Below are 27,298 nucleotides of genomic sequence, written 5' to 3'. Positions count from 1 at the left end.
TGCCCCGGGTGTCCTCACTGAGGGGGGTCATTCGGCGTGCCACCTGCCCGCAGCTCCCAAGTCTACCCCGAGCCATTGGGGGAAGGGGCAGAGCTGTGCCGCCTTGCCGACGGCCTTCCCCCTTCGTTTTGACTGCTTCGGAGTTGTGGAGGGCCATGCGCCAAATGTCCACCATCGGTGGCTCACTCCGCCCCTGGCTGCAGGGCACGAACACTGCTCTGGTCACCTAAGTGGCTATCCCACGCCTGGGAGGGCACCCTCCGTGCCATGCCCCCCTCGGGAGAGTGCCCACTCTGGGCAGCATGGGCATATGGTCTGCCACTGGGTGCAAAGCAACTCAAGAGCAGATTGCGATCCTTGAATAGAGAAACGAGGCGGCGCCAGTTGCATCTCACATTGCAAATGAACAGCTAGTCTCAGAGCCGAAGAAGGTTGCCAAAACAAACAAACAGAAGCAGCAGATTTTGCTGGGGGGGGGGGGCAGAATGGAACCTTTTGTGAAACGCTTGGAAAACTGAGGCAATTCTTTGAGCAGGGCTGGCGTGTTCAACATTTCTCTGATGAAAATGGGGACGTCCTATTCCATCATCAACATCATCATTTTAGTTATACCCTGTCCATCTCACTGGGTTGGCCCAGCCACTCTGGGCAGCTTCCAGCATATTGTGGTACCTCGGGTTGAGAACTTAATTCGTTCCGGAGGTCCGTTCTTAACCTGAAACTGTTCTTCACCTGAAGCACCACTTTAGCTAATGGGGCCTCCTGTTGCCACCGTGCCGCCGAAGCATGATTTCTGTTCTCATCCTGAAGCAAAGTTCTTAACTTGAGGTACTATTTCTGGGTTAGCGGCATCTGTAACCTAAAGCATATGTAACCCGATGTACCACTGTATATAAAAACATAACAAAACATTTAAAAACTTCCCTATACAGGGCTGCCTTCAGATGTCTTCTCAAGTTTTTATTATATCTTATCTCTTTGGGTACATGACTCCATACCCTTTGACATTTCTCCGATGAAAATAGGGACATCCGAAGGAAAAGCGGGACATTCTGGAATCAGAAACTGGGATGGCTTGTGTAAATCTGGGGCTGTCTTTGGAAAATAGGGACCCTTCTGGGTCTGCAGTCCCTGCCTGCCTGCTCTTCCTCCTCTGGCTCCCATTGGGTGGGCAGGTGAATGTCAGCAATGGGGCGATGGGGGGGGGCTCAACAGAAGCGTCCTCCATCTGTTTGTTTGCCGCCTTGTCATCCGGCCAGCGTGTGGGTGGCATCAGGAGCAAGCAGAAGGGGGAGCAGCAGCTGGCGACTGTGGCGGCATGGAGGAGGTAGGACTGCTGACTGAGGGAGGGGGGACCTACAGTGAAACCCCCGCTAAGCAGCCATTGAGGAGAGCTCTCCCCCAAACCCTCTGAAACCCAAAGCTATAGCGCTGGCCCAAGTATACCAGCCTGTACCTTCTTGGGACGAGCAGCCTGTGCCTTCCTGGGACGAGCCTTTTTAAGAAAAAGGCTGTCCAAAGATTAAGAGGGGAGAATGAAGGAAGGTGAGGACAGGTGACCTCACCTAGGCCTGAAGTCACCCCCTACCAAAGCAGGCTCAAAGCTTCTCAAAGCTTTTCAAAATCATTTTCTCAGCAGCTAAGCATCAGAAACATTCCGCTTGCTGTAACTAAAAAGATTGCAGCAAGGTAGAGAACAGAGCCCATTGTCTTCTCAGGCCTTTCTCAGAACCACATTGCAACTTGCTTTCTCTCCGGGAACCATGCCAAAGCACAAGAATGAAACAACGGGAACACACTGAAACCCCCTCACTCCCTTTCCTGCCAAGAGTCCACAATAGCCCCAAGACAGCTTTCTGTACATGCTCAGGAACCTCAACATGGGGCAGGACTCCTGAGGGAGGAGAAAGGAGGAGGGATCTGGAAGGGGTATATATGCTTGTGCACATGACTGTGAACTTCGTGCATGCTTTTTGTGACTTATCACACTTGCTCCTTCTACCAGTTCATGGATGGTAGAAATAAAACCTTTTTCTCCGAAACTATTTCTTGAGTGTCTGTTGACTCCCACTTCCCTTTCCCAGGCGCAATATTTTTCCCACCCGAGGGCAAAGCCTCATAAGGCTACAATGTCAGTGCACACATCTGACTTGATTACTTTTCCTTTAAATATATATATATTTATTCATTCAGTTTTTACATTTAACAATTAGAATCAGACGTAAATCAATCATCACAAACACATAGGGTTCTCCGAATCCTTTGACTTCCCTCCACGGGTTCCATAGTTATTCTTTCCCAACTGCATTGTATAATGTTCTCCATAGAGTTGTATCTCGGGTTAAGAACTTAATTTGTTCCGGAGGTCCGCTCTTACCCTGGAACTGTTCTTAACCTGAAGCACCACTTTAGCTAATGGGGCCTCCTTCTGCTGTGCCGCCAGAGCACGATTTCTGTTCTCATCCTGAAGCAAAGTTCTTAACCTGAGGTAATATTTCTGGGTTAGCGGAGTCTGTAACCTGAAGCGTATGTAACCCGAGGTACCACTGTATTTCCTTAACACTCAGTTCTTACCATAGTTCTTGTTACATCGCAAGTGTTTTTAAAATCCTGCCAATGTTTTTAATTGTTTACAGTGTTCTTTTAAGTAACTTATAAATTTCCCCCATTCTTTATTAAATTTATCATCTTCTTGGTTTCTGATCTTCCAGGTCATTTTTGCCATTTCAGCATAGTCCATCATCTTTGTTAACCATTCCTCTTCAGTAGGTACATTATCTTCCTTCCACCCAGCATCTGTGCAGCTGTCGTAGCGTGCATAAACTGACTTTTCTATTCCTTTGGTATTTCTGGACCTAAAATTCCTAATAAAAAGGCTTCTGGTTTTTTAAACATTTTCTTCAACGCATTATAAATCATTTCCCAATATGCTTTTGTCATCTTGCATGCCCACTGCATATGGTAGAATGTGCCTTCCTTCTCTTTACACTTCCAATAGATATTTGTAGCAGTCCTATACATTTTTTGCTATTTTAGTAGGAGTTAGGAACCAATTATACATCGTTTTCACGACTACTTTTCCAGCTATAGCAAGGTTTGTTTTGATCTGTTGACAACCTGGGGCAGATGGTGCGTCATTCTTAACCACCCCGTTTCCCACCCCTTTGGAATATGTCTCCCTGAACGAACCAAATAACCTTGTGGCTTTTGCATCCCTTGTAGGAAAGGCTCCCACAGTGTGTATGGGGAGGTCTAGGTCTTGGATGAGAGTCATAATGCCTTCTGAATGTTGATGGACTCCGACTCCCATCAGCCCTAAGCCACCATGACTATTGATGGAGGGCAATGGGAGTTGTAGTCCAGCAATATTGAGAGGGTCACAACTCCTGTCATCTTTGACCCTTGGCCATGTTTTAGGGGTGGGGAAGAAATCTGACTGAGTTCACATTGAGAGGTGAATTTACATGCACTTTCTGGAAAAAGTACAAGAACCAAAGTGCCCCAACCTTTGAGATCTGTGCTTCTCTGAAGTTTGCTACGCAGGTCGAGCTGATGAATGTGTACCAAAATTGCATCTTATTAGGATACAGTGTGCATAAAAATGCATATATTCGTAAAAATTAAATCCAGGCATGCATTACGTAAGGGGAAATTGCTTTGCAACAATATGAATAATGGGCAAGAACTGCATGCGAAAAAAGGTGAGAAAATTGCACCAGAATGCAAACAGATGTGGGGTTGTGGAGAGCTGAGTATAAGATTCAGATATTTTCGTTTAGGGAAGTCTGTCCAGACATGTAGATGTTTTATCTCCATCTCTGCTGATTTTCGCCATCTCCTGCATCGTTCTAAATATTTGGTTTTGCGCTGGTTATTTTAATCAATGATTCTAAAGCTTTTGTAAACCATTTAGCGGTTTGTTCGTTGCTGTGGTTGCTGTTTTACAGTCGTGGTATATGGATTTTGTTGAATACTCCCTGCTAGGGAGTCGATGTACAGCTCCACAAACCCTGGCCTAGGCAGCTTCTGTACCGGATTTTTGGATGGGGTCTATGCCTGGCGCCCTCAATGCCTGTCCAAAACATCTGGTTGGTGGGCACCAGGTTGGTGAAGTCTGGCCTAGAAGTTGGTGAAGTTTCTTCCTCCATTCCCAGGCTCTTTTATTCTTTTCAGTGGTACCTCGGGTTAAGAACTTAATTTGTTCTGGAGGTCCATTCTTAACCTGAAACTGTTCTTAACCTGAAGCACTACTTTAGCTATGGGGCCTCCTGCTGCTGCTGCGCTGCCGGAGCATGATTTCTGTTCTCATCCTGAAGCAAAGTTCTTAACCCGAGGTACTATTTCTGGGTTAGCGGAGTCTGTAACCTGAAGCGTCTGTAACCCGAGGTACCACTGTATAGTGGACGCTCGGGTTGTGAATGTGATCTGTGTGGGAGGCACATTCGCAACCCGCAGCACCGCGTCTGCGCATGTGCAGGTTGTGATTCGGCGCTTCTGCGCATGCGCAAAGTGTGGTTTAACTCTTCTTCGCATGCGTGGCCGCCGAAACCCGGAAGTAACCTGTTCCAGTACTTCCGGGTTTCGGCAAGTCTGTAACCCCCCCCAAAATGCAACCTGAAGCATCTGTAAATGTATTGCATGTCCTCCAAAGTTCTTCCCGTTCCTTCTTTAATCCCTATAACAACAGCCCTGCGAGGTAGGCTGGGCTGAGAGGCAGTGACTGGCCCAAGGTTGCCCAGGGAACTTCACGGCCGATTGGGGGATTAAAGAAGGCAAGTGGTAGGACACCTGCTATGCCTGCAGAAGATTCAGTTCCCTGGCACCTCCTAGGAGAGCAAGGATTGCCCCCAAAGTGCAACCCTAGAGAGCCGCTGCCATTCAGTGTAGGTGATACTAAGTTTGCTGGGCCAGTGGTCTGACTCAGGATAAGGCAACTTCCTGTGTCTCCAGCAAAGGACCGCAGATCAGGATTGGAGCAGCTGCCTGGCAGGCAGAAGATCGCAGGTTCAATCTCCAGTCTGTCCAGGAAGGGCTGCCTCTAAAGTGCTAACAGTCATTACTGACTAGGGCGGAATCTAAAGGTAAAGGTAAAGGGACCCCTGACCATTAGGTCTAGTCGTGGCCGACTCTGGGGTTGCGGTGCTCATCTCGCTTTATTGGCCGAGGGAGCTGGCGTACAGCTTCCGGGTCATGTGGCCAGCATGACTAAGCCGCTTCTGGCGAACCAGAGCAGCGCACGGAAACGCCGTTTACCTTCCCGCCGAAGCGGTACCTATTTATCTACTTGCACTTTTTAGCGTGCTTTTGAACTGCTAGGTGGGCAGGAGCTCGGACCGAGCAACAGGAGCTTACCCTGGCGCGGGGATTCAAACTGCCGACCTTCCAATCGGCAAGCCCTAGGCTCTGTGGTTTAACCCACAGAGCTACCCGCGTCCCTCTAGGGTGGAATCTAGACACAAATAAAAAACGCTGTGAAAATGCATTTTAAAAAAACTTTTAAAAATATATATTGAATTTGCCATAAGCTAACCATGCCATCTAGTGTCACATTTGTATAATGCATTTAAATGTTATATTTTCAGCTGAGTTCCAGGCTTCTTCCAGATCCTCCAAGTGTCCCTATTTTCCAGGAACAGTCCTGGATTTATAGGAGCCGTCCCAGTTTTTGATTTGATCCCGGAATCTTAGGGTGTCCCTGTTTTCATCGGAGAAAGTTTGGAAGGGATGGAGATATGCAACCCCTGAGCCAAGGAGATAAATAACTATACAACCTTTAGAGGACATCTGAAGGCAGCCATGCTTACAGTCAGTGGCGTAGCGTGGGTTGTCAGCACCCGGGGCAAGGCAAGTAATTTGTGCCCCCTAACCCGTGGATTTGCGCCCCCTAACACTAACCCCCAGATGTTGTGCCCGGTGCGGCCGGCCCCCCCTGCACCCCCCACACTACGCCACTGCTTACAGTGTTAGAAACTGAGCTATGAAAGCTAGGAGCTAAACGGCACCTTAAACCCAGGTTAGGGACGCAACAACGGAATGCCTAGGCGTGCTTTTTTTGTAGCAAGAATACAGAGCTGAAGATGAATGAACTGCAGCTAAAATATTATGTTCATTTTTCACAAGGTCCAGTCCTTCCCCTGCCCACTCCCCTAATATTCTTAAGAGGGTCACTTCTCCAGTCTTCAGAGAGTAGCTGGAAGTGGGGAGGCAGAAAAAGCTCATCCTTTCCTTCCACTCTGTGGTTTTAATCTGAAATCTTAGGCGCCAAGAGCTCAGAAACTGCTCGCGCTAATGAAATTCCTTGTCGCAAAATGCGCCTAGAGTAATGGGGATTTTGAACACTGCCTGTCTAGGGAAGTTTTTTAATGTTTGATATTTTATTATATTTTGATATATGTTGGAAGCCACCCAGAGTGGTTGGGGCAACCCAGTCAAATGGGTGGGGGTATAATTATCATTATTTAGGACATCCCTATTTTCATCATGGGACGCGGGTGGCGCTGTGGGTTAAACCACAGAGCCTAGGACTTGCCGATCAGAAGGTCGGCGGTTCAAATCCCAGCGACGGGGTGAGCTCCCATTGCTCGGTCCCTGCTCCTGCCAACCTAGCAGTTCGAAAGCACGTCAAAGTTCAAGTAGATAAATAGGTACTGCTCTGGCGGGAAGGTAAATGGTGTTTCCGTGCACTGCTCTGGTTCGCTAGAAGCAGCATAGTCATGCTGGCCACATGACCCGGAAGCTGTACGCTGGCTCCCTCAGCCAATAAAGCGAGATGAGTGCTGCAACCCCAGAGTCGGTCATGACATATGGTCAGGGGTCCCTTTACCTTTTTATTTTCGTCAGAGGAATGTTGGAGGGTATGATCTTCCCAGACGATTGACGTTTGCCCTTGATTCAGAACCTTGAGGACTAGAACCTCAGTTTGTTTTTAAGGACTTATACTGTCGCTCAGTGCCGGAGTGTGGATTTTGCCTGGCTCAGGGCTCAGCCGGGCTAACCTTGTGTCAAGCGCCGCACGTGGAGGCCTGCATATTCTCTCGGGGCGGCATCAAGACGTTTGCCGAGAACCAGAAAAGACCAAACCCGGAGGGTGGGCAGGAGCGATGACAAGGGAGTGAATTAGAAGCAGGGAAGTGTGTGGAGCCTTGTCTGATTTCGTCTCTTGTCTTCCTGGCCCGGCTCTATAGAGTGACACACTTTCCCCCAGCTAATGAATTCAAGACCGTTTGTGCGTTCCCCATCTTGTGTTGTCAGCCGGCGTTATGCTCACCCGTGTGTCAGGAGAGAGGCCTACCAGCCGATCTGGGTGGTTTGTTCTCTTTCTCTCTCTCCACATTCTTGCACTCTGGAAAAATAATAATATCGAATTTGGATCCCTGCTCCTGGGGAAATCTGGCAAAGTGGCTGCGATAACGATCGGCTGGTCCTCAGAGCCACCTGTGATGGGAGCATCTTGTTCTGAGAGTGACATGGAGGGGCATGTTCTCCGCGAGCAACAAACGGCGGCATCCGTCGCACTGCCGGGTTTGCGAAAGGCTCGGCTGCTTCTAGAGACATAGGAAGTGGCCTTGTGTGGAGTCAGAGGACCGGTGCCTTGAGTTTGGTATTGCCTGCACGGACTGGCAGTGTCTCTCTCCAGGGTTTTTTATTTTATTTATTTACTTGTATTTATTGATTCGATTTACAGACCACCCTTCGTCCTGAGATCTCAGGGCAGTTCACAGAACAAAATACAGTGGTACCTCGGGTTACATACGCTTCAGGTTACATACGCTTCAGGTTACAGACTCCGCTAACCCAGAAATATTACCTCGCGTTAAGAACTTTGCTTCAGAATGAGAACAGTGCTCTGGCGGCGTGGCGGCAGCGGGAGGCCCCATTAGCTAATGTGGTGCTTCGGGTTAAGAACAGTTAAGAATGGACCTCCGGAACGAATTAAGTACTTAACCCGAGGTACCACTGTACAGGATAAAAACAAGTAAATAATTAAAAACGAAACATTGAAACAATAACCCACTTACATCTCTTCTGTCTAGCTTTTGGCTTGGCTGGTTAGTCTATTTGGGTGTTTCTGTCAATCTGTGTTTTCTGTATTATTTAAGTTTTGTTTTAAACGATATACTCAAGCCACCTTAAACCTTGGGAAATTGACTAATAAATGCCTTTCATTGCCTTTCAGAGAGGGGCACTTCCCAACCTGTAACTATACCGAGTCAGACCATTGTGCCATTGAGCTCAGTATTGCCTGCACAGATTGGCAGCAGCTCTGCAGCGTTTTAGAGAGAGCCTCTTTCTCAGACCTACTTGGAGATGCTGGGACCTTCTCTATGCTTAGTTGCTCGAACTACTGAATTACAGTCCTTCCTCATCAAAGGAGGAGGTTGCGCCCCAGAGAGAAACACTGCCAGTCAGTGTAGACAGTATGGGGCCTGATGGGCCAATGGTGTGGCTTGTTATAAGGCATCTTTCTGCACAGGGGAGAGAGGCAGTGGCCGTGGAGTCAGTTGTGGATGTGAATTTTCCCTGGTTCAATTCCAAGTGGTAGGAAAGATGGCAGCGACCTCTTGCTGCCAGCTGGGCACAGAGGGCACTGATTTCTTGAAAACTCTTCTCTCCTGCCTTTCTTAAAAGTTCAAGGTGGCTAATACAGGGCTCAATGGTGAAAAAAGAGTCAGATCCCGGGGTAAGGAGGCGTGCGGATATAGGCACCTGCCTCACCATTGGCCCACCCATCTCAAAAGTGGGTGGAGCAACAAATGCAAACGTTGCCTTTGTTCAATAGGCTGGTTCCCACATGCATATGCTTGAACACACCCTTCTTCATCCTCTATCCAGGCAAGCAAGATACAGGTGCCCAAAGTTGGAAGCCATGAGGACTAAAAACTTATTTAGGGAGGTTCACTGGAGGTTCTTTGCTTGCCAAATTCCTCACCGGATACTCCATTCCGGGTAGGACAGATGCTTGATTTGTCTGGCAGTGGAGAGCCGCAGATGTCCAGTTATGGAATTGTTATCATTGTTATTTTTCTCCAGTATATGTGTGTGTGTGTGTGTGTGTGTGTGTGAGAGAGAGAGAGAGAGAGAGAGAGAGAGAGAAAGAGAGAGGCAGGATGAGATCTGCAAGCAGGGTGACTCCGGGAAGCCCCTTGCGAATAAGCGCAGCCACTAATGGATTCGTGTAATCGCCACATAACACGATGGAGCATGAACAGCCTTGTGGGGGTCTTTCCAATGACCTTGTTAGCAGCCTGGCGCAGGGAGAAGGCGGGCAGTGCCCAGCCTGTCTTAATGCGCTGGCTTTTGCTGCTATCAGCAGCGATCAACTTAGGAAAATTATCCCATCGATCGGCCCTTTTAAAAAGCAATGGAAACTTCTATTGCCTTTTAATTCACCTCGTCTTTTGGGACGCTGGCAGAGAGGATGTCCGCCCCCCCCTTCCCCAGACGGCTTTCTCCTGCGTTGTGCATTTTGCTCCCCCTCCAACCTTATTGTCAGTGGACGCATTTGTCGCATTTGTCGTTTGAACGACTTGGTTGCCTCAGAAAAGGATATTATAAAGGTTCAGAAGAGGAAGACCAGGGTGATCAAGGAGGTGGGGTGACTCCCCTGTGAGAAAAGGTTTGGGGCTTTTTGGAAATTACTTTAGCCAAAAGTGGAGGCATGACAGAAGCGTAGGAACAGACAGAGAAAAGCTTTTCTCCCTGTCTTGTAACTCGAGAAACGGTGGACATCTGGCGAAGCTGGATGTTGGATGATTCAGGTCCAATGGAAGGAAGGACTTCTTCCCACAGTGTTTAAACTATAGAACTCACTGCCCCAGGAGGCTGTGATCATTGTTGTTGTTGTTGTTGTTATTTATATGCTGCCCATCTGGCTGGGTTTCCCCAGCCACTCTGGGTGGCTTCCAGCAAAATATCAAAACACAGTAATTCATCAGATATTAAAAGATTCCCTAAACAGGGCTGCCTTCAAATGTCTTCTAAAAGTCAGATAGTTGTTGATTTCCTTGACATTTGGTGGGAGGGCGTTCCACAAGGCAGGTGCCACCACCAAGAAGGCCCTCTGCCTGGTTCCCTGTAACTTTGCTTTTCGCAAGGAGGGAACTGCCAGAAGGCCCTCAGAGCTGGACCTCAGTGTCCAGGCAGAACAACATGAAGCTCGTGTAAGCAGCTTCTTGCTGTTTGAAGCATCTGGGTGGCTCTGAAAGGGGATCACATTTGGGGAGGAGAAGGCAATTGAGGGCTGCTGAATCCCTGCGATGGGGTGAGCTCCCGTTGCTCGGTCCCTGCTCCTGCCAACCTAGCAGTTCGAAAGCACGTCAAAGTGCAAGTAGACAAATAGGTACTGCTCCGGCGGGAAGGTAAACAACGTTTCCGTGCGCTGCTCTGGTTTGGCAGAAGCGGCTTAGTCATGCTGGCCACATGCCCTGGAAGCTGTATGCCGGCTCCCTTGGCCAATAAAGTGAGATGAGCGCCGCAACCCCAGAGTCGGTCCGGACTGGACCTAATGGTCAGGGGTCCCTTTACCTTTACCTTTTTAACCCTGATCTCAACGTTCTTCCTCCTGCGAATCACAAGTGGGGAGATCGGCGCTTGCACTTGGAACCTGTGTGATGTCTGTGGCAGTTTCCTGTGCTTTGGGTTTGCAAAGGCTGCCTTGGAAGCTGATTTCTTCTGAGTTTCTCAGCTCCTCGGAGCAAGGACTTGTGTTTTTAATATCACCGGTTAAAGCGCCGTGTGCTATGGAGATCTAACGTTGCTCTGAGTACGTTTGTAGAAGGGGAACGAAGACTGCAATTTGAAACACACTTTCTGGGAAGGAAGCCTGATTAAACGCAGTGGAACTTGTTCCCGATGAGGAAAGCACTACAAAGCTCGCCAAAAGACTCTTGGAAATGAAGGAAACTGCCTGGTTGCGAGTCAGACCATTGGTGTAGTGAGCTCAGTGTTGTCTGTACTCTCTGGTAGTGGCTCTCTACAGTGGTACCTCGGGTTAAGAACTTAATTCGTTCTGGAGGTCCATTCTTAACTGAAAGTGTTCTTAACCTGAAGCACTACTTTAGCTAATGGGGCCTCCCGCTGCTGCACGATTTCTGTTCTCATCCTGCAGCAAAGTTCTTAACCCGAGGTACTATTTCTGGGTTAGCGGAGTCTGTAACCCGAAGCGTCTGTAACCTGAAGCGTCTGTAACCCGAGGTACCACTGTATAGAGTTTGAGGCAGAGGTCTGTCTCTCCTACCTGGAGACGTTGGGGATTGAAGCTGTGACCTTCTGCATGCAGAGCAGGCGATCGTTCCATTGAGCTGTGGTTCTTCCCACACCAACTGATGCCAAAGAGAGCAGTGAATGGGTAGGCTTTGCAGAAGCAAGAAGTACCATTGCCACCCCTGTAATAATGGATCCGGTTCTCACCAACGATGCTAATTTAAGCAAATGGGAAACTGGCTGGGAGAATTTGTGACTTGGGCTCCCTGCTCATAAGGAAGTATTTGGTTGCCAATGCAAGCTGGCAAATTCCACCTTCCATAATCAGATTCCCTTGGTGTGAGCCAGGACTGTACCTCTCCCCCAACCCCTGTCCACCCACCAATGTCTCTGTTCCATTAATAGCTCCCCAGGCAAAATGTGAATAGAATCAAGCAATCATAGAATTGGAAGGGGCTCCGAGGGTCATCAGAAATGAGGGGGTTCTCCAAGGAGTTTGGCAGGCTGTAGAGAAAGAGCTGTACCTCAGCGGCAGAGCATCCGCTTCTCATTCAGAAGGTCGCGGATTCAATTCCTGGCATCTCCAAGTAGGGCCGGGGAAAACCGCTGCCTAAAACCCCAAAGAGCTGCTGCCAGTCAGTGTGGACAGTATTGTTCTAGATAGGCCAGTGGCTTGAACTGATAGAAGGCAGCTTCCTTCTGAATCCTATTTATCCTTGTCGTTGGGAATCTCAGCTTTCATTTCATTTTATTTTTTAAAAAAGCCCAAGTATCTAGTCCTTATGAAAATGTGCAAGCAGTTCTGCTAAGGTCTCAGAACGCAAAGGGGTGGTCCTGGGACCTTCTGAATTCAAAGCAGCTGTTCTGGGACTGAACTGCAACACCAGTAGTGCCTCTCCCCCCTTTGGAAGGTGCCTGGAGGTTGATTTCACAAATGAAAATGGCGGATCTCTTATGCTCCACACCAAAGACCTCCAGTTCCATTTCCACACACAGAGAAGCAGGCTTTATTCCACCCGGGCCTTATTCCAGGGATGGGAAGCTCCCACATGTCGACTACAACTCCCATCGTCCCTGACTGTTGGCTTTGCTGCCTGGGGTTGGTGGGAGCTAAAATCCCAGCAGCAACCAGAAAAGCCACAGGTTCCCCATTCTTGCCTCTGTTCATTGACTCAGCAATCGCCTGTCCTGGGCTGGCCTCTGAAGCAAGGGACGTTGCCTTAGTTCACCTGACAATTCCCTTTTTCTATTAAAAAGAAAGAGAGAGAGGTTTCATAGAACATTGAATCCCAGAATGAATGGAGTTGGTCTTTGCTATAGAATAGCTGACCCTCAAAATACATTCCAGCAACGTTTCCGTATTTCTGCGTCAAAGATCTCGGTGCACTGCCCCTTCTCTCCAGCAGTTCAGAGTCTCTGCAAGTGTGTGCCTAGGACATGGGTATGCAAACTAAGGCCTGGGGGCCGGATCCGGCCCAATCGCCTTCTAAATCCGGTCTGTGGACGGTCCAGGAACCAGCGTGTTTTTACATGAGTAGAATGTGTCCTTTTATTTAAAATGCATCTCTGGGTTATTTGTGGGGCCTGCCTGGTGTTTTTACATGAGTGGAGTGTGTGCTTCTATTTAAAATGCATCTCTGGGTTATTTGTGGGGTGTAGGAATTTGTTCCTTTTTTAAAAAAAAGGTCTGACCCCCCACAAGGTCTGAGGGAGAGTGGACCGGCCCCCTGCTGAAAAAGTTTGCTGACCTCTGGCCTAGAAGGAGCAAACTGCCAAGGCCACCGCGGAAATGGAAGTTCACTCAATTTACAGTGGATCAAAGCGCCCTCTGGCACAACAAATCCACTTAAAAACAAACAGGCCTTATGCGGTTAGGAAAGTGCGTCACAGGGGGTTGGAATAGATGACCCACGGGGTCCCACACAACTCCACAATTCTATGATTCTATGGGGGAAAGGGTGAGAGGAAGGCATGATGAATAGAAAGGCTTCTACATGCCCTGCAAGCAAATCAGAAAGAAGGCTTGATAAGGAGCAGGCCTAGTGTCTTTCCAGTTCTGGGGTTTTTAATGTGGGCGTATTCTGCAGCATGTCATTGCCGCGATAATAGCGTATTAGCAGTAGATTTGTTCAGGACTGTCCACACAGCGTTCTGCTCTACTACTTGTTCTGTGATGCTTCCTCCGTATAACTGTGTGATTGCCATCCAGGGGAACACTCTTGCATCGTGGTGTGGCAAAAGTGCATTGTTAAACTATGGAACTCTCTGCCACAGGAGGCAGCGATGGCCACCGACTTAGGTGGCTTCAAAAGAGGGAGAGACAAATTCACGGAGGACAAAGCTATCAAGGGCCATGATGGCCACGCTCTGCCTCCACAGTCGGAATATACTTCTGAATACCAGTTGCTGGAAACCACAGGGAGGAATAACGCTCTTGTGCTTTGATCCTACTTGTGGGTTCCACAGGCATCTGGGTTGACCACTGTGAGAATAAGAAGCTGCACTAGGTGGGCCATTGGCTCGATCTTCCAGGCAGTGGCGTAATGTATTGGTGGGGCCCCGGGCGCAATATTGTTAGGGGGCGCAAACTTTCAATACAGCTGCATGCTTCTGTTGCTGGGCTCCGTTGAAAACAACTTCTCCATGCAAGCCAGGAAGTGACCTCTCCAGATAATGGAACGACTCTTCTTTTCTTATCTCTGTGGTTGCGATCTCCTGGGTGCTGCAGACAGTTGACTGCCCATTTCCCTCCACATGGCCCTGGGTACTGACAACCCATGCTACATCACTGCTACCAGGCCTCATATTCTTATTCTTGGATGGCTTTAGGAGAGAATTAGGCAGGTTCATGAGGACAAGGCTATCAGTGGCTATGTTCAGTCTCCACCAGAAGAGGGAGCTTGCCTCTGAATATTACCATAGTTGCTGGAGAGTTGCTTTGGTCTTCCTATGGGGGCATCTGGTTGGCCACTGTGAGCAAAGGCAGTTTAGGGTGGCGTGACCAGTTCGGGTGCATTGGGTGCCATGCTGCAGGGGGTGCCACAACTGTACTGTGGAATGGAGCGAGAGAGGCAGGGGGCACAGGATTTTAGCGCAGCACAAGGCGCTGCTGAAATTTGAGAGCCCAAAGTCTGCCAGTGCTGTGAGAACAGAATGCTGGACAAGCTGGGTCACTGGTCTGATCCAGCGGGCTCTTTTTTTAGGTTCTTACAATGAGAAATAAGCCAGAACAATTATTTCAGCAGGAAGTTACAGGACAGACACTGATTGGAAGCGAAGAAGTATCTCCACATCGAACCACTCTGTAACCACCATAATCACAGATAACCTCCGTGTAAGCTTTGGGAGAGCAAATTAAGATGAAGGCTCAAGAAACGGGTTATCTGGAGGAGCCCTCTGGGTGAATGCATACCCTCCAACATTTCTCTGATGAAAATTTTGTTGTTGTTTAGTCGTTTAGTCATGTCCAACTCTTTGTGACCCCATGGACCAGAGCACACCAGGCACTCCTGTCTTCCACTGCCTCCCACAGTTTGGTCAAACTCATGCTGGTAGCTTCGAGAATACTGTCCAACCATCTCGTCCTCTGTCGTCCCCTTCTCCTTGTGCCCTCCATCTTTCCCAATATCAGGGTCTTTTCCAGGGAGTCTTCTCTTCTCATAAGGTGGCCAAAGTATTGGAGCCTCAGCTTCACGATCTGTCCTTCCAGTGAGCACTCAGGGCTGATTTCCTTCAGAATGGATAGGTTTGATCTTCTTGCAGTCCAGGGGACTCTCAAGAGTCTCCTCCAGCACCATAATTCAAAAGCATCAATTCTTCAGCAATCAGCCTTCTTTATGGTCCAGCTCTCACTTCCATACATCACTACTGAGAAAACCATCGCTTTGACTATATGGGCCTTTGTTGGCAAGGTGATGTCTCTGCTTTTTAAGATGCTGTCTAGGTTTGTCATTGCTTTTCTCCCAAGAAGCAGGCGTCTTTTAATTTCGTGGCTGCTGTCACCATCTGCAGTGATTATGGAGCCAAAGAAAGAAAAATCTCTGCCTCCATTTCTTCCCCTTCTATTTGCCAGGAGGTGATGGGACCAGTGGCCATGATCTTAGTTTTTATGATGTTGAGCTTCAGACTATATTTTGTGCTCTCCTCTTTTACCCACATTAAAAGGTTCTTTAATTCCTCCTCACTTTCTAGGGATGTCCTATTCAATAATAACAATAACAATAATAACACTTTTATTATTTATACCCTGCCCATCTGACTGGATTGCCCCAGCCATTCTTCCAATTTATATAAAGACATAATAAAACATTAAACATTAAAAAAACTTCCCCATACAGGGCTGCCTTCAGATGTTATTCTAAAGGTTGTATACACCCTTGGCTCGGGGGTCACATAACTCTTTACTCTCCAACATTTCTCCAATGAAAACAGGGACATCCTAAGGAAAAGTGAGACATTCTGGGATCAATTCAGAAACCAGGACGGCTTCTCTAAATCTGGGACTGTCCCTGGAAAACAGGAAGACTTGGAGGGTTTGCAAACGCACACCCACTCCACCGAAACTGAACTTCTTTGACATCTGGGCAAGGTTGTGACTTGATACAGAAGCTCTGTGCCCATATGGAGACGCAGAATCACTTTCCATTATTTTAAGGGACCCCCCTAACATCTCGCCACCGTGGGCGCAAAGAGGAGCGGTGCCTGTCCCTGACAAAACAGGGAGCCAGAGTCGAGGGAGCGCTTTCCTGCCGCTGTGCTTGGAAGTAATCGGGAGATGTGCTCTTTCGCTGCTGCTGCTGCAGTGACCAAGTTTGACTCTGCAGTGGCTCGATGCGGGCTGTTGCGTTGCCGAAGGGGATGTGGGGGGTGCTGAGCGTCCTTCTTCTCTGTTGCAGCCTGGCTGTCCGGCTGCCAGAGCGAGGTGCGCTGCCAGGGTGGTCCCAGGGGCTGGCTGAACAGAGGGAAGAGGCCGGGAGCGCAGCAGAGAGGGAACCGGGGAAGGGTCGACGGCTGGGGAGGGAAAACAGCACGCCTCCCAGCCGTGCCTGAGCCTCCAAACGGGGCTTGCGGTCGAGGTGGCTGTGGCATGACGCAAGGTGACAAAGCTGCTTGAGCGGAGCGTTTCTGGACACCGTTTACAAGGCACTTAGGCGCAGGGATTTAGGAAGGCGACGGATGTGGAGTCAGCTGATTGGTGCATCCAGCTTGGTGTCGTCTGCACTGACTGGCAGCTGCTGTCCAGGCTTTCAAACAGCCCTACCTGGAGATGCCAGGGATTGTGCTGAGTCAGATCACAATGTTGCCTGCACGGACTGGCAGCAGCTCTCTAGGGTTTCAGATAAGGGACCTTCCCAGCTCTACTTGCAGATGCCATTAGGGTACGGCTACCAGATTTTTTTCAATGAATTCGGGGGTACTTTTCTTTTTCTTTGAAGCTGAGTAGCAACAGGGAGTCAGTTGTGGGGATGGTGAGGCAAAAGACCCTGGGCCCAAGCACACATGCATATTGTATAAAGGTGCAAAGCCCTTCTTTCACACCCTGTGAAACATAAATGCACAGAGTTTTTAAAAAACTGGGCAACGGTGCGCCACGCGCCTGTGATTCCCGAGCCTTCCCCGATCTCCTGCCCCCTTCCCCCTTTGTTTTGACAGATTGGGGGAGGCTCAGGAGTCAAGGGCAGGTGGCCATTGCCCAGGAGGGGTGCAAGGTGTGCGGGTTCCCTGCCAGGCAAGGTGCAAAGCCCTTATTTCACACCCTGTGAAACATAAATGCGCAGAGTTTTTAAAAAACAGGGCAACAGCCGCCCGCCCGCAACTCCCAAGCCTCCCCCGATCAGTCAAAACAAAGGGGGAAGGAGATTTGTACCGCCGGACGTCCCCGATTCACCTCTGGCAGTGGTGGTGGCAGTGGCAGTCAGCAGTCTGGAGCCAGCCTGGTAGCACAGTTGGCTCTGGCTGGCTTCAGGAGTTGCTCGCTGTCATGGCGCCCACCATTTTTCCTCGCCAGAAGTTCTAGCAAGGAAAAATGGTGGGCGCCAGGGCAGCGGGCAGCTCCTGAAGCCAGCCAGAGCCCACTGCGCTACCAGGCTGGCTCTGGACTGCTGAGGCTGCTTCTGCCACATTTTCCGGGGACAAATTTGCAAATTGGGGGACATTCTGGGGACGGAATTTGTCCGGGGACAGATTTGCAAATCTGGGGACTGTCCCCGGGAACTGGGGACATCTGGTAATCCTATATTAGGGATTGAAACTGGGACCTTCTGTGTGCAAGGCAGATGCTCTGTCCTGGAGCTGCAGCCTCACCTTGAACCATTTGGCCCAAATTATTGGGGAGGAGGGAAAGGGCAGGGGTCCCTTTAATGGTACCCATGAGCTCTACCCCCTTAATCCCTCCTACCCATTGCCAAATTTCAGCCTCCCCTGTAACCTTGCAAAACCTGTAAGGGGCCTCCTCTCTCCACACCCCTCCCCAGTAATTTACCTAAAGTACTGTAGTTAAGTTAGCCTCTCCTACTCTGCGCTGCTCATATTTTAGTGGGTGGGAGGTTGTTGGATGATATAGAGCAGGGGTCAGCAACCTTTTTCAGCCGTGGGCCCGTCCACCGTCCCTCAGATGTTGTGGGGGGCCGGACTATATTTTTTGGGGGAGGGAATGAACGAATTCCTATGCCCCACAAATAACCCAGAGATGCAGTTTAAATAAAAGCACACATTCTACTCATGTAAGAACACACTGATTCCCGGACCATTCGCGGGCCGGATTGAGAAGCTGATTGGGCCGCATCCGGCCCCTGGGTTGCCTACCTCTGTTATAGAGCAATCCATATAGCTCAGTTGGTAGAGCATGAGACTCTTAATTTCAAGGTTGTGGGTTCAAGTCCCACGTCGGGCAAAATATACCTGCGTTGCAGGGGGTTGAACTAGATGACTCCCACGGTCCCTTCCAACTCTATGATTCTATGATCCATTTAATGGATTTGTATTGTACATTTTGTTTTTCTGGTTTTTATGTTTCCCTGTTTGTATTTTACCTGGTTAGGTGGCTTGGAGATACACATACACACAAAGGGCTGCCGCCCCTGCTTGCTGTGCTTATCAACCCTGCTCACTCTTTTGCCTGCTGCCCTTCCCCCACATGTAACAACACACCCTCCTGTCACAGCCCCCACAGCCCCTCTCACATATCCCACCACAACTCGCCTCCCTCCTTCCATTAAACCTCGCAGCAGGCTTGTTTCACGAAATACTTGCCTGCATGCCTGCTATTCAGCATGCTGCAGTTGCAGCGGCCACCTTCTGGTGGCCACAAGAACTGCAGCGTGACAGCATTTTACATTTTCATGTGTATAGGAAGATATGCCACAACTAAGTCATTCAGTAAATAAAATAAAGATACAGTGGTACCTCAGGTTACAGATGCTTCAGGTTACAGACGCTTCAGGTTACAGACTCTACTAACCCAGGAATACTACCTCGGGTTAAGAACTTTACCTCAGGATGAGAACAGAAATTGTGCGGCGGGAGCGGGAGGCCCCATTAGCTAAAGTGGTACCTCAGGTTAAGAACAGTTTCAGGTTAAGAATGGACCTCCAGAACGAATTCAGTTCTTAACCAGAGGTACCACTGTAACTACTTGGAGCCCTGTGACCAGCTCTGCTAAGGGGACACCATCCAGTTGGACATTTACCAGTGCAAGCCTCTTTGAACTTAAATGCTTCCTGCTGGGAAATATTCTGGATCAGCTCCACATTGTTCAGTTGGTTGTGGGTGGTGCTATTTGGATTCTCTCTCTCTGTTTCTCTCTCTCTCTGTCACACGTACACCCTGTTGAAGTTAACGGACCAAAGCGAGTCATTGTGGTTAGGAGACTCCTATTCCCCCTCACAAAACTACAAACCCCTTAGTTTCCTGGGAAGAGAGACTGATGGCTAAACCAGTCTGGGAATTACAGTTCTGTGAGGAGAACAGGGGTCTCCTAACACGTCCCGGCACCCTAAACAAACTACAGCTCCCAGGATCCTTTGGGAGAAGCTATGACTGTTTCATAACGCTTTAGATGTAGGTAGGCAGGGATGCAGGTGGCGCTGTGGTTTAAACTACTGTGCCGCTTGGGCTTGCTGATCAGAAGGTCGGCAGTTCGAGGCCCCATGACGGGGTGAGCTCCCGTTGCTCTGTCCCAGCTTCTGCCAACCTAGCAGTATGAAAGCACATAGTGCAAGTAGATAAATAGGTACCACTCCAGCGGGAAGGTAAATGGCGTTTCCGTGCGCTGCTCTGGTTTGCCAGAAGCGGCTTAGTCATGCTGGCCACATGACCCGGAAAAACTGTTTGCGGAAGCGGACAAATGCCGGCTCCCTCGGCCTGTAAAGCGAGATGAGCGCCACAACCCCGGAGTCGTTCATGACTGGACTTAAATGTCAGGGGTCCCTTTACCTTTTAGCCCTGTTTAGGTATCTGAGGCAGTATTAGCCAGTGACACGGGAGCTAGTGAGCCAGCAGAGGGGGTGGACTTAACACGCATTGATGTTTTTAAACGATGCCACACCAGATCCAGTATCCTACTGATCAGCTGTAGGCCCTGTTTCATTGCAAGAGCCCAGACAACTGCTCAAGGATTCCACCTGATGGCACCGGCCTAGGACCTGGGCGGAATCCCTAATGGCTGCAAATCCATTTGTTCTCCTTTTTTGCCCTCCAATCTTTGATGCTTTCCTCCTTTTCTCTCTCTCTCTCCCTCCCTCCCTCCCTAACCTCACAGGCACCATGTTCATTACGTCATCCCCTACGACGGAGACCAGTCCGTGGTGGATTCGTCGGAGAACTACTTTGTGACTGACAATGTCACCAAGCAGGAAATCGACCTGATGCTGGGACTCTTGCTGGGATTCTGCATAAGCTGGTTTCTGGTGTGGATGGATGGAGTGCTTCACTACGCCGTACGGGCCTGGCGGACAAGCCGACGGTATGGTAAGTGAGTGCTCACCGGCCTGTTGCCGGAGGGGTTTCGCTGGCGCTGGCGATGCCCCAAGGGGAGGTGTTTTCACATGCCCCAGGGGGAGCAGGTTCCTTGTGGTTTCTGGGTACCTCGTTCATGCTCCTCAAGCTTTCATCCCCATTTTGAGGATCACGTCTCTAGCCCTCAAGGATGTGAAAATGTGCTTATGTTGAAGGGAAAGCCAGGCGAACGTCACCTTTCTGGCTCTGAGCTAAAAGATGTCCAGCAGAAACGAAGGGTTGTCCCCTCCAACAAAGCCCTACTCAAGAGTTGACCCGTTGAAATTAGTGGGCCAAAGTTATTCATGTCCATTTATTCCACGTGGGTGAGCAGAACTTTGTACTGGATGCAGCCCTGAGTGTTTGAACCATGAGTCAACAAATTTATGGCCCCACTATTTTATTTGATTGGGGCTTTTAGATTTAGAGAAAAGATGGGGGGCGGAGAAGGGACAACATGGTAGAAGCGTGTAAAATTATGTTTGGCGCAGAATCATAGAATGTGACCCTGCTCTGTGTTGCCTCCCTGTTTGGTTTTAATTAAAAGCAACAACTACCGAATGTCACAGCAAGCAATTAAAAAAACAAACAAACAAAAAACCATTATTATTTATTAATTAAATTTGTTAGCCCTTTTATTTAGCCCAGGGCAACCCAAAACAACTTACAACCCAAAGCAGCTTACAATCAAACAACTGCCCCCCGCAAACACCACATAGATACATTAAAACAAAGTGGGAAAAGAAATACCGTATTTTTTGCACCATAACACTCACTTTTTTCCTCCTAGAAAGTAAGGGGAAATATCTGTGCGTGTTATGGAGGGAATGCCTACGGGTGGCATGCCTATGGATTTTCCTCCTCTAAAAACTACGTGCGTGTTATGGTCGGGTGCGTGTTATAGAGCGAAAAATACGGTAGATTAAAAAACACCCCACCCACTTCTAAAAGGCCACAGAAAGTTAAGGGCTGGAGGTTATAAGGTCTTGTTTTCTTGCCACTTAAAGATGTCTAATTAAGGCACCAGGCAAGCCTCCTTGGGGAGAGCATTCCGCAAATGGGGAGCCACTGCAGAAAAGGCCCCGTTCCCTTGTTGCTGCCCTCCAGACCTCTTGCAGAGGAGGTGCATGAAAAAGGACCTCAGAAGATGATTTCGGGGTCTGGGGCGGCTCATATGGGGAGAGGCAGTGCTTGTGGTCCTGAGCCGTCTAAGGCTTTATAGCTGAAAACCAGCACTTTGAATTGGGCCTGGAAACTGATTGGCAGCCAATAGGGTCAGGCCAGGAGTGGCATTATAATGCTCAAACCGTCTTGCCGGATTGAGCAACCCGGCTGCCTAATTCCGCACCAGCTGAACCATCTTCAGAGGCATCCCCATGTATAATGCATTGCTGTAATCTAATCTAGAGGTTACCAAAGCACAGACAACAAAAATTAGGCTATCCCTGCTCAGAGAGGGGTGCAGCTGGGCCACCAGCCGAAGCTGATGGAAGGCTTTGGTGACACTGAGGCCACCTGAGCCTCAAGTTGTCACCTGAGGATCCAGGAGAACCCACAAGCTACGTACCTGCTCCTTCAGAGGGAATACAGTGGTGCCTCGCAAGACGAAAAGAATTCGTTCCGCGAGTCTTTTCGTCTTGCGATGTTTTTCGTCTTGCGAAGCACGGTCCGTCGCAACTGCGCCTCTTCAAGCGGCTTTTTTAAAAAAGCGCAAGACGTTTTCATCTTGCGAAGCAAGCCCATAGGGAAATTTGTCTAGCGAAGCAACGCAAAAACGGAAAACCCTTTCGTCTAGCGAGTTTTTCGTCTTGCGAGGAATTCGTCTTGCGGGGCACCACTGTATAACCCCATCAAGAGTGCAGCAAATCAGAAATAAACTGGTCCCAAGCTGTTAAGGGCTTTTTTATGCCCATAATAGCACCTGTAACAAATCAGCCGCAAGTGCAGATCTCTGGTGTTCTACCCTGAGAGAGTCTAGCATGCAAACATGTACATTAGTCCATTAAAATTTTATTCAAACCTGTGGGTTTGATTTTTGGGAGATGTATTTCCTCTCTTTGGGGACTGTAGTTCAAAGTAGGATGGCTGCCTGATTAAGTAAATCTTAACTAATCATAGGAATTAAATTGAGCTAATTGATTAAATTTGCATATAAATTAAAGGAGAGTTTCAAAGCCCAAAACTCCATATATCATGATAGGTAAATCATAGATCGGGATCTATTGGTAGATCAGTGGATAATTTGATGTATATCAGCAAGGAATTTCTTCACTCTTTTTAGTTTTTAATGTTTGATGTTTTATCATGTTTTTAATATTCTGTTGGAAGCCGCCCAGAGTGGCTGGGGAGGCCCGGCCAGATGGGTGGGGTATAAGTAAATAATAATAATAATAATAGTTCTGGCTGGAAAAAAAGCCCCTATTACAAATTGAGCAAAAGTAGTCAGAAACAAGAAATGCTTCTCAAAGTCTACCACCAAATTTAACAATCATGGGCTGGGTTTTTAAGCATGGCTAAGCTTTTGGCGCTGTGGGTTAAACCACAGAGCCTAGGACTTGCCGATCAGAAGGTCAGCGGTTCGAATCCCCGCGACGGGGTGAGCTCTCGTTGCTCGGTCCCTGCTCCTGCCAACCTCGCAGTTCGAAAGCACGTCAAAGTGCAAGTAGATAAATAGGTACCGCTCTGGCGGGAAGGTAAACGGCGTTTCCGTGCGCTGCTCTGGTTCGCCAGAAGCGGCTTAGTCATGCTGGCCACATGACGTGGAAGCTGTATGCCGGCTCCCTTGGCCAATAAAGCGAGATGAGCACCGCAACCCCAGAGTCGGCCACAACTGGACTTAATGGTCAGGGGTCCCTTTACCTAAGCTTTTGCTGAAGTCTCTCTCTCTTTTCTCTTTCTGTTGACAGACACCACTTGGTCTTGGATTCCAAAATTTTGTAACTTCAAGGAGTTCAGGAAACGTCACCACCGGCAGTACGACGAGCCGACCGGGAACATGGTGCACATCAAACAGAAGTTGTACCATAACGGGCACCCCAGCCCCAGACACCTCTAAGAAACCCAAGACTGTCGAGGGGTTGTAGAACTTTGCCTTTTTGCCGTCTGTCGAGGGGCTCCGCCCGTTCCTCAATGGACGCCACTTTAAGGACTTACGTTTAGTTACCCTTATCGGTGTGTGTCAGCCCGGCACACCCAGAGAATGCACAATCCAATCCTGTCCCGGCTGCGAGGCTCCCGGGACGTTGCACTGTGGTTACCATTTTATTGGTGGACTCCTGTATATATGTAAACAAAAAAACAAACACAAAACCGGAAAGAGAATTTGCATTGTACTTCCGCAGCCCACCAAGCTCCTCGATGGTGTGTCCTGCAACGCCGATGTACCCTTTTTGCGTTTTGTTCGTTATTTATTTGGTTTTTGGGGGGGTGTTTCTTCTTCTTTTCCGGAAATCTGTTGTTGTTCAAAGTCTTCGTAGGTGAGTTTGGACAGAAGATGTAATGTTTAGCCTAAAGTGTTTCCATGTCCCCCACCCACCCCCAGCCCTGCCGCTGCCGCCACCCCCCAGACCCTTCCCGGATGCAGAACGCGTCTCGTTTCCAGTTGCAGATTTGGCTTGAGGTTCATAACGCCCGGTAGCTCTGTTGCGTACAATAGACGGCGCCCCATTCTTGGTTCCTTTGGAACCAAGTTGCTAGCTTGTTGTCACGACACCCTCCCCCTCCCCATTTTTACAATTTTGTTCTGTTTCTTAAATTAATGGGATCTGTAGTTCATCCTGTCTGGTTTTTTTACTAGCTCGGAAGAAGCAACCGATGCTGGTTTGCCGCGGAAAAAAATGTTAAGCAGGTTAGAAGCCAGGCGGAAGGACACCGGCTTTTGTGGAATGTGTTTGAGGGCCTGTTGATGCTTATCTCTGACCACGTCAGCCCCCCTGGGTGTCTCTGCCAACTGTTCGCCTCACCCTGCCTTGAGAATGATTTATCCCTTGATAAACGTTGCGTCGCTAATGCGTTAGGAGCTCAAAATGCATCGATTACCAAACGGCATTTGTTGGTGTTTGTAATAACTTAACCACTTGTCCAGAACACATGACAAGGTGCATGGCAGTGAAATGAGAGCTAGTTCAGGCAGCCATTGGTCTCATGGTGAAACCATTGAGCCCTGTACAGTGGTGCCCCGCAAGACGAATGCCTCGCATGACGGAAAACTCGCTAGACGAAAGAGTTTTCCGCTTTGGAGGTGCTTCGCAAAATGAATCTCCTATGGGCTTGCTTCGCAAGACGACAATGTCTTGCGAGTTCCTGCTGGTTCCCCCCCCCTTTTCTAAGCCGCTAAGCCGCTTATCAGCTGATCCGATCAGCAGATAAGCTGCTAAAAGCCTCTAAAAGCCGCTAATAGTGCTAATCCGCTAATCCTTCAATGGGCTTGCTTCGCAAGACAAAAAAACCGCTAGACGAAGAGAATCACAGAATGGATTCTTTTCGTCTTGCAAGGCACCACTGTATATGTGTGTGTGTTGTTGACTGGTCTTGTAAATGTAGAATTGTAGGGTTGGAAGTAACCCCCTTGGGCAGGCATAGGCAAACTCGGCCCTCCAGATGTTTTGGGACTACAACGCCCATCATCCCTGACCACTGGTCCTGTTAGCTAGGGGTCATAGGAGTTGTAGTCCCAAAACACCTGGAGGGCCGAGTTTGCCTATGCCTGCCCAAGGGGCATCTAGTCCAACTCCCTACAATGCTAGAATATGTTTCTTGAGAATGGAGAGTGCTGCTTTATACCAAGTCTTTGTCCATCCAGCCCAGTACTGTCTGCACTGACTGGCAGCCGCTCTCCTGGGTCTCAAGCAGAGAAGGGTCTTCCCCATCATGCTGTGGGGAACCTTGGGTCCTCCAGATGTTGCTGAACTCTCAACTCTCCCAGCAGCCCTTGCAAGCATGGCCAAGAGCCAGGGATGATGGGAGTTGTAGTTCCGCAACACCCGGAGGGCTCAAAGTTCTTCCGTGCCTGTTTTATGTAGAGATTTGCTGGCCAGATTCAGAAGGTCTTCTTGGCCAGGGGTGGGGAAACCTGCAGCTCTCCAGAGGTTGTCCAACTACAACTCCCATCAGTCCGACAACACCTGGAGGATCACAGGTTCCCCATCCCTGTTTTAGACCATGGTGATTTTCAGCTTACCATAGCTGGAATCTTCTGTTTGGATGGAAAATGGGGCCCAGAGTCCAGGAGTAGCTAACAAGCGTAGATGTTTCTGGACCGCAATTCCCATCATCCCTGATTGGCAATGCTGGCTGAGGCTGATGGGAGCTGGAGATTGAGACTACGCCTGGACCAGACAGTCAGGGACTGCCATCTCTAATTATTGTAGCATTTCTAAGACCAGCTACCTCCAAGGCTTAACTCCGCAGTGGCTTCAGGATGTTGAAGGAACAAACCATCGTCGTGTGAGTTGGCCATAGACCTTTTCATGCACTCAAAAGGACATGTGAGGCATTAAGTGTGGAGGGAGTTTATGTGTGAGAGAGAAAACGAAGGGCGGGGGGGGGGAATTGGCTTCATTTAGGATTTTAATGCAAACCTACCTGATTCGGACTTCCAAAAACAGGATGAAAACCAAGACACAGCTGCCTTTCAGATTTCTGAAATTTTACAATGCAGTTCTCCAGTGCATAACAAAATGTGTACATTAGGGGAAAGCCTGCATCAAAATGCATATATTAGGGTTTTTGTTTTTAAAGAACCCAGCAAAATGCATTATTTCAAGGAAATTTTTTCATGCAGATTTCAGGGGAAATTGCGTATGAATTTTGGAAAGACTTAAGAGCCAGCATGGTGTAGTGGTTAAGAGCGGTAGACTCGTAATCTGGTGAACCGGGTTCGCGTCTCCGCTCCTCCACATGCAGCTGCTGGGTGACCTTGGGCCAGTCACACTTCTTTGAAGTCTCTCAGCCCCACTCACCTCACAGAGTGTTTGTTGTGGGGGAGGAAGGGAAAGGAGATTGTTGGCCACTTTGAGACTCCTCAAGGGGAGTGAAAGGCAGGATATTAAGTCGAAACTCTTCTCTTCTTCATAATAATAATAATAATAATTTTATTATTTATACCCTGCCCATTTTGCTGGGTTTCCCCAGCCACTTCTACACTTATAGATTATAGACTTACAGATTTCCATGAGGATTTAAAAATAATAATCGCAATTATTAGCGGAAAATGTGGAGAACTGAATTTAGGCTTGGAAAAAGGAGAAATTGGGGGAAGTGAAATTATTAATTCTGATTATTCTTAAGAATAATAAGAATAGTAATAGTAACAACCTGCTCTTCACCTTCTAAGGCTGCAGGGCGGGTTTCGACCATGGGAATGCCATGTTTAAAACACATTTAAAACAGCTTCCAGCCACAGAGAATAAGCTGTGTCCTAAAAAATATAAATCTTTGGGTGTCCAAAGCTGGGGAGAAAGGGGGGAAATGGACAGATCTGTTCATTCCTTGGTGGCACAGGGCTCCCGGCATCCTCCGTTGCTCAATTGCAAGGCGGCTTCTGAGCTCATTCAGCCAGATTCCTTGCTCAATACAGGAAGGTGAGAGGTGGAGTTGGTGAGGACTTTAGGAACGGTGCTGGTCCTCTGACACTTTATGCCCTCATGTCTTCTTTTGGACGCATGAAGTGGGCACCTGCCATTTTCATGCATGCGGAGATAACTCCCAGTTCCATTGCTGCCTGTTTATTAACTCACCAACCAGGATTCATATGAAGAGTGATTTATTTATTTATTTTAATGTGTATTTATGGAAAAAAGCTTGGTCCCATTTTGTGTGTCAGGTGGCCTCATCCAACCAGGGGGTGGTCTCTTGACTGCCCTGGCTCATAAAGGGGCACGGGACTATGTTATGAGGCAGAAATTCCACCGCCAGACATTAAAGTTGCTGCCATACCTGCAAGAGCTATGTGGCAGGCAGATATCAAACAGGTGCTGACTCATCCATCATTACTGGGGGTGGGGGGGGGAGGAAGCGGAAGCAGCTGCACCTGTTGAATTCCTGTCTGCCAGGCACAAACTCCCCCCACTTTGAATGCAGACAAAGCCATTTGCATCTGTCG

The 27,298-nt window shown here is 48.7% G+C and overlaps 2 protein-coding genes and 1 long non-coding RNA gene across 4 annotated transcripts in view; 2 read left to right on the top strand and 1 right to left on the bottom strand.

Moving 5' to 3' along the window:
- The window catches only part of TMEM240 (transmembrane protein 240), a 39,929-nt gene extending 16,417 nt beyond the window's left edge, over positions 1-23,512 (top strand). For both annotated transcript variants that reach the window (XM_083513307.1, XM_083513306.1), the window contains exons 3-4: positions 19,961-20,169; positions 23,103-23,512. In XM_083513307.1, the coding sequence (XP_083369433.1) occupies positions 19,961-20,169; positions 23,103-23,251 (358 nt within the window). In that variant the 3' untranslated portion in view covers positions 23,252-23,512. The remainder of the gene's footprint in view (positions 1-19,960; positions 20,170-23,102) is intronic.
- Positions 1-27,298, top strand: part of FNDC10 (fibronectin type III domain containing 10) — a 199,398-nt gene that overhangs the window by 102,136 nt on the left and 69,964 nt on the right. The gene's annotated exons all lie outside the window — the stretch shown is intronic.
- Positions 23,620-25,066, bottom strand: LOC310711449. The gene is made up of 2 exons (XR_014528442.1): positions 24,698-25,066; positions 23,620-24,358 (listed from the first exon to the last, which is right to left on the bottom strand). It is a non-coding gene; the product is annotated as an uncharacterized lncRNA (long non-coding RNA).

The sequence above is a fragment of the Podarcis liolepis genome (genome assembly GCF_965112155.1).
Source record: "Podarcis liolepis genome assembly, chromosome: 7".
NCBI lineage: Eukaryota > Metazoa > Chordata > Lepidosauria > Squamata > Lacertidae > Podarcis > Podarcis liolepis.
The sequence above is the reverse complement of the archived record's forward strand: the minus strand, read 5'-3'. Positions and strand labels throughout refer to the sequence as shown.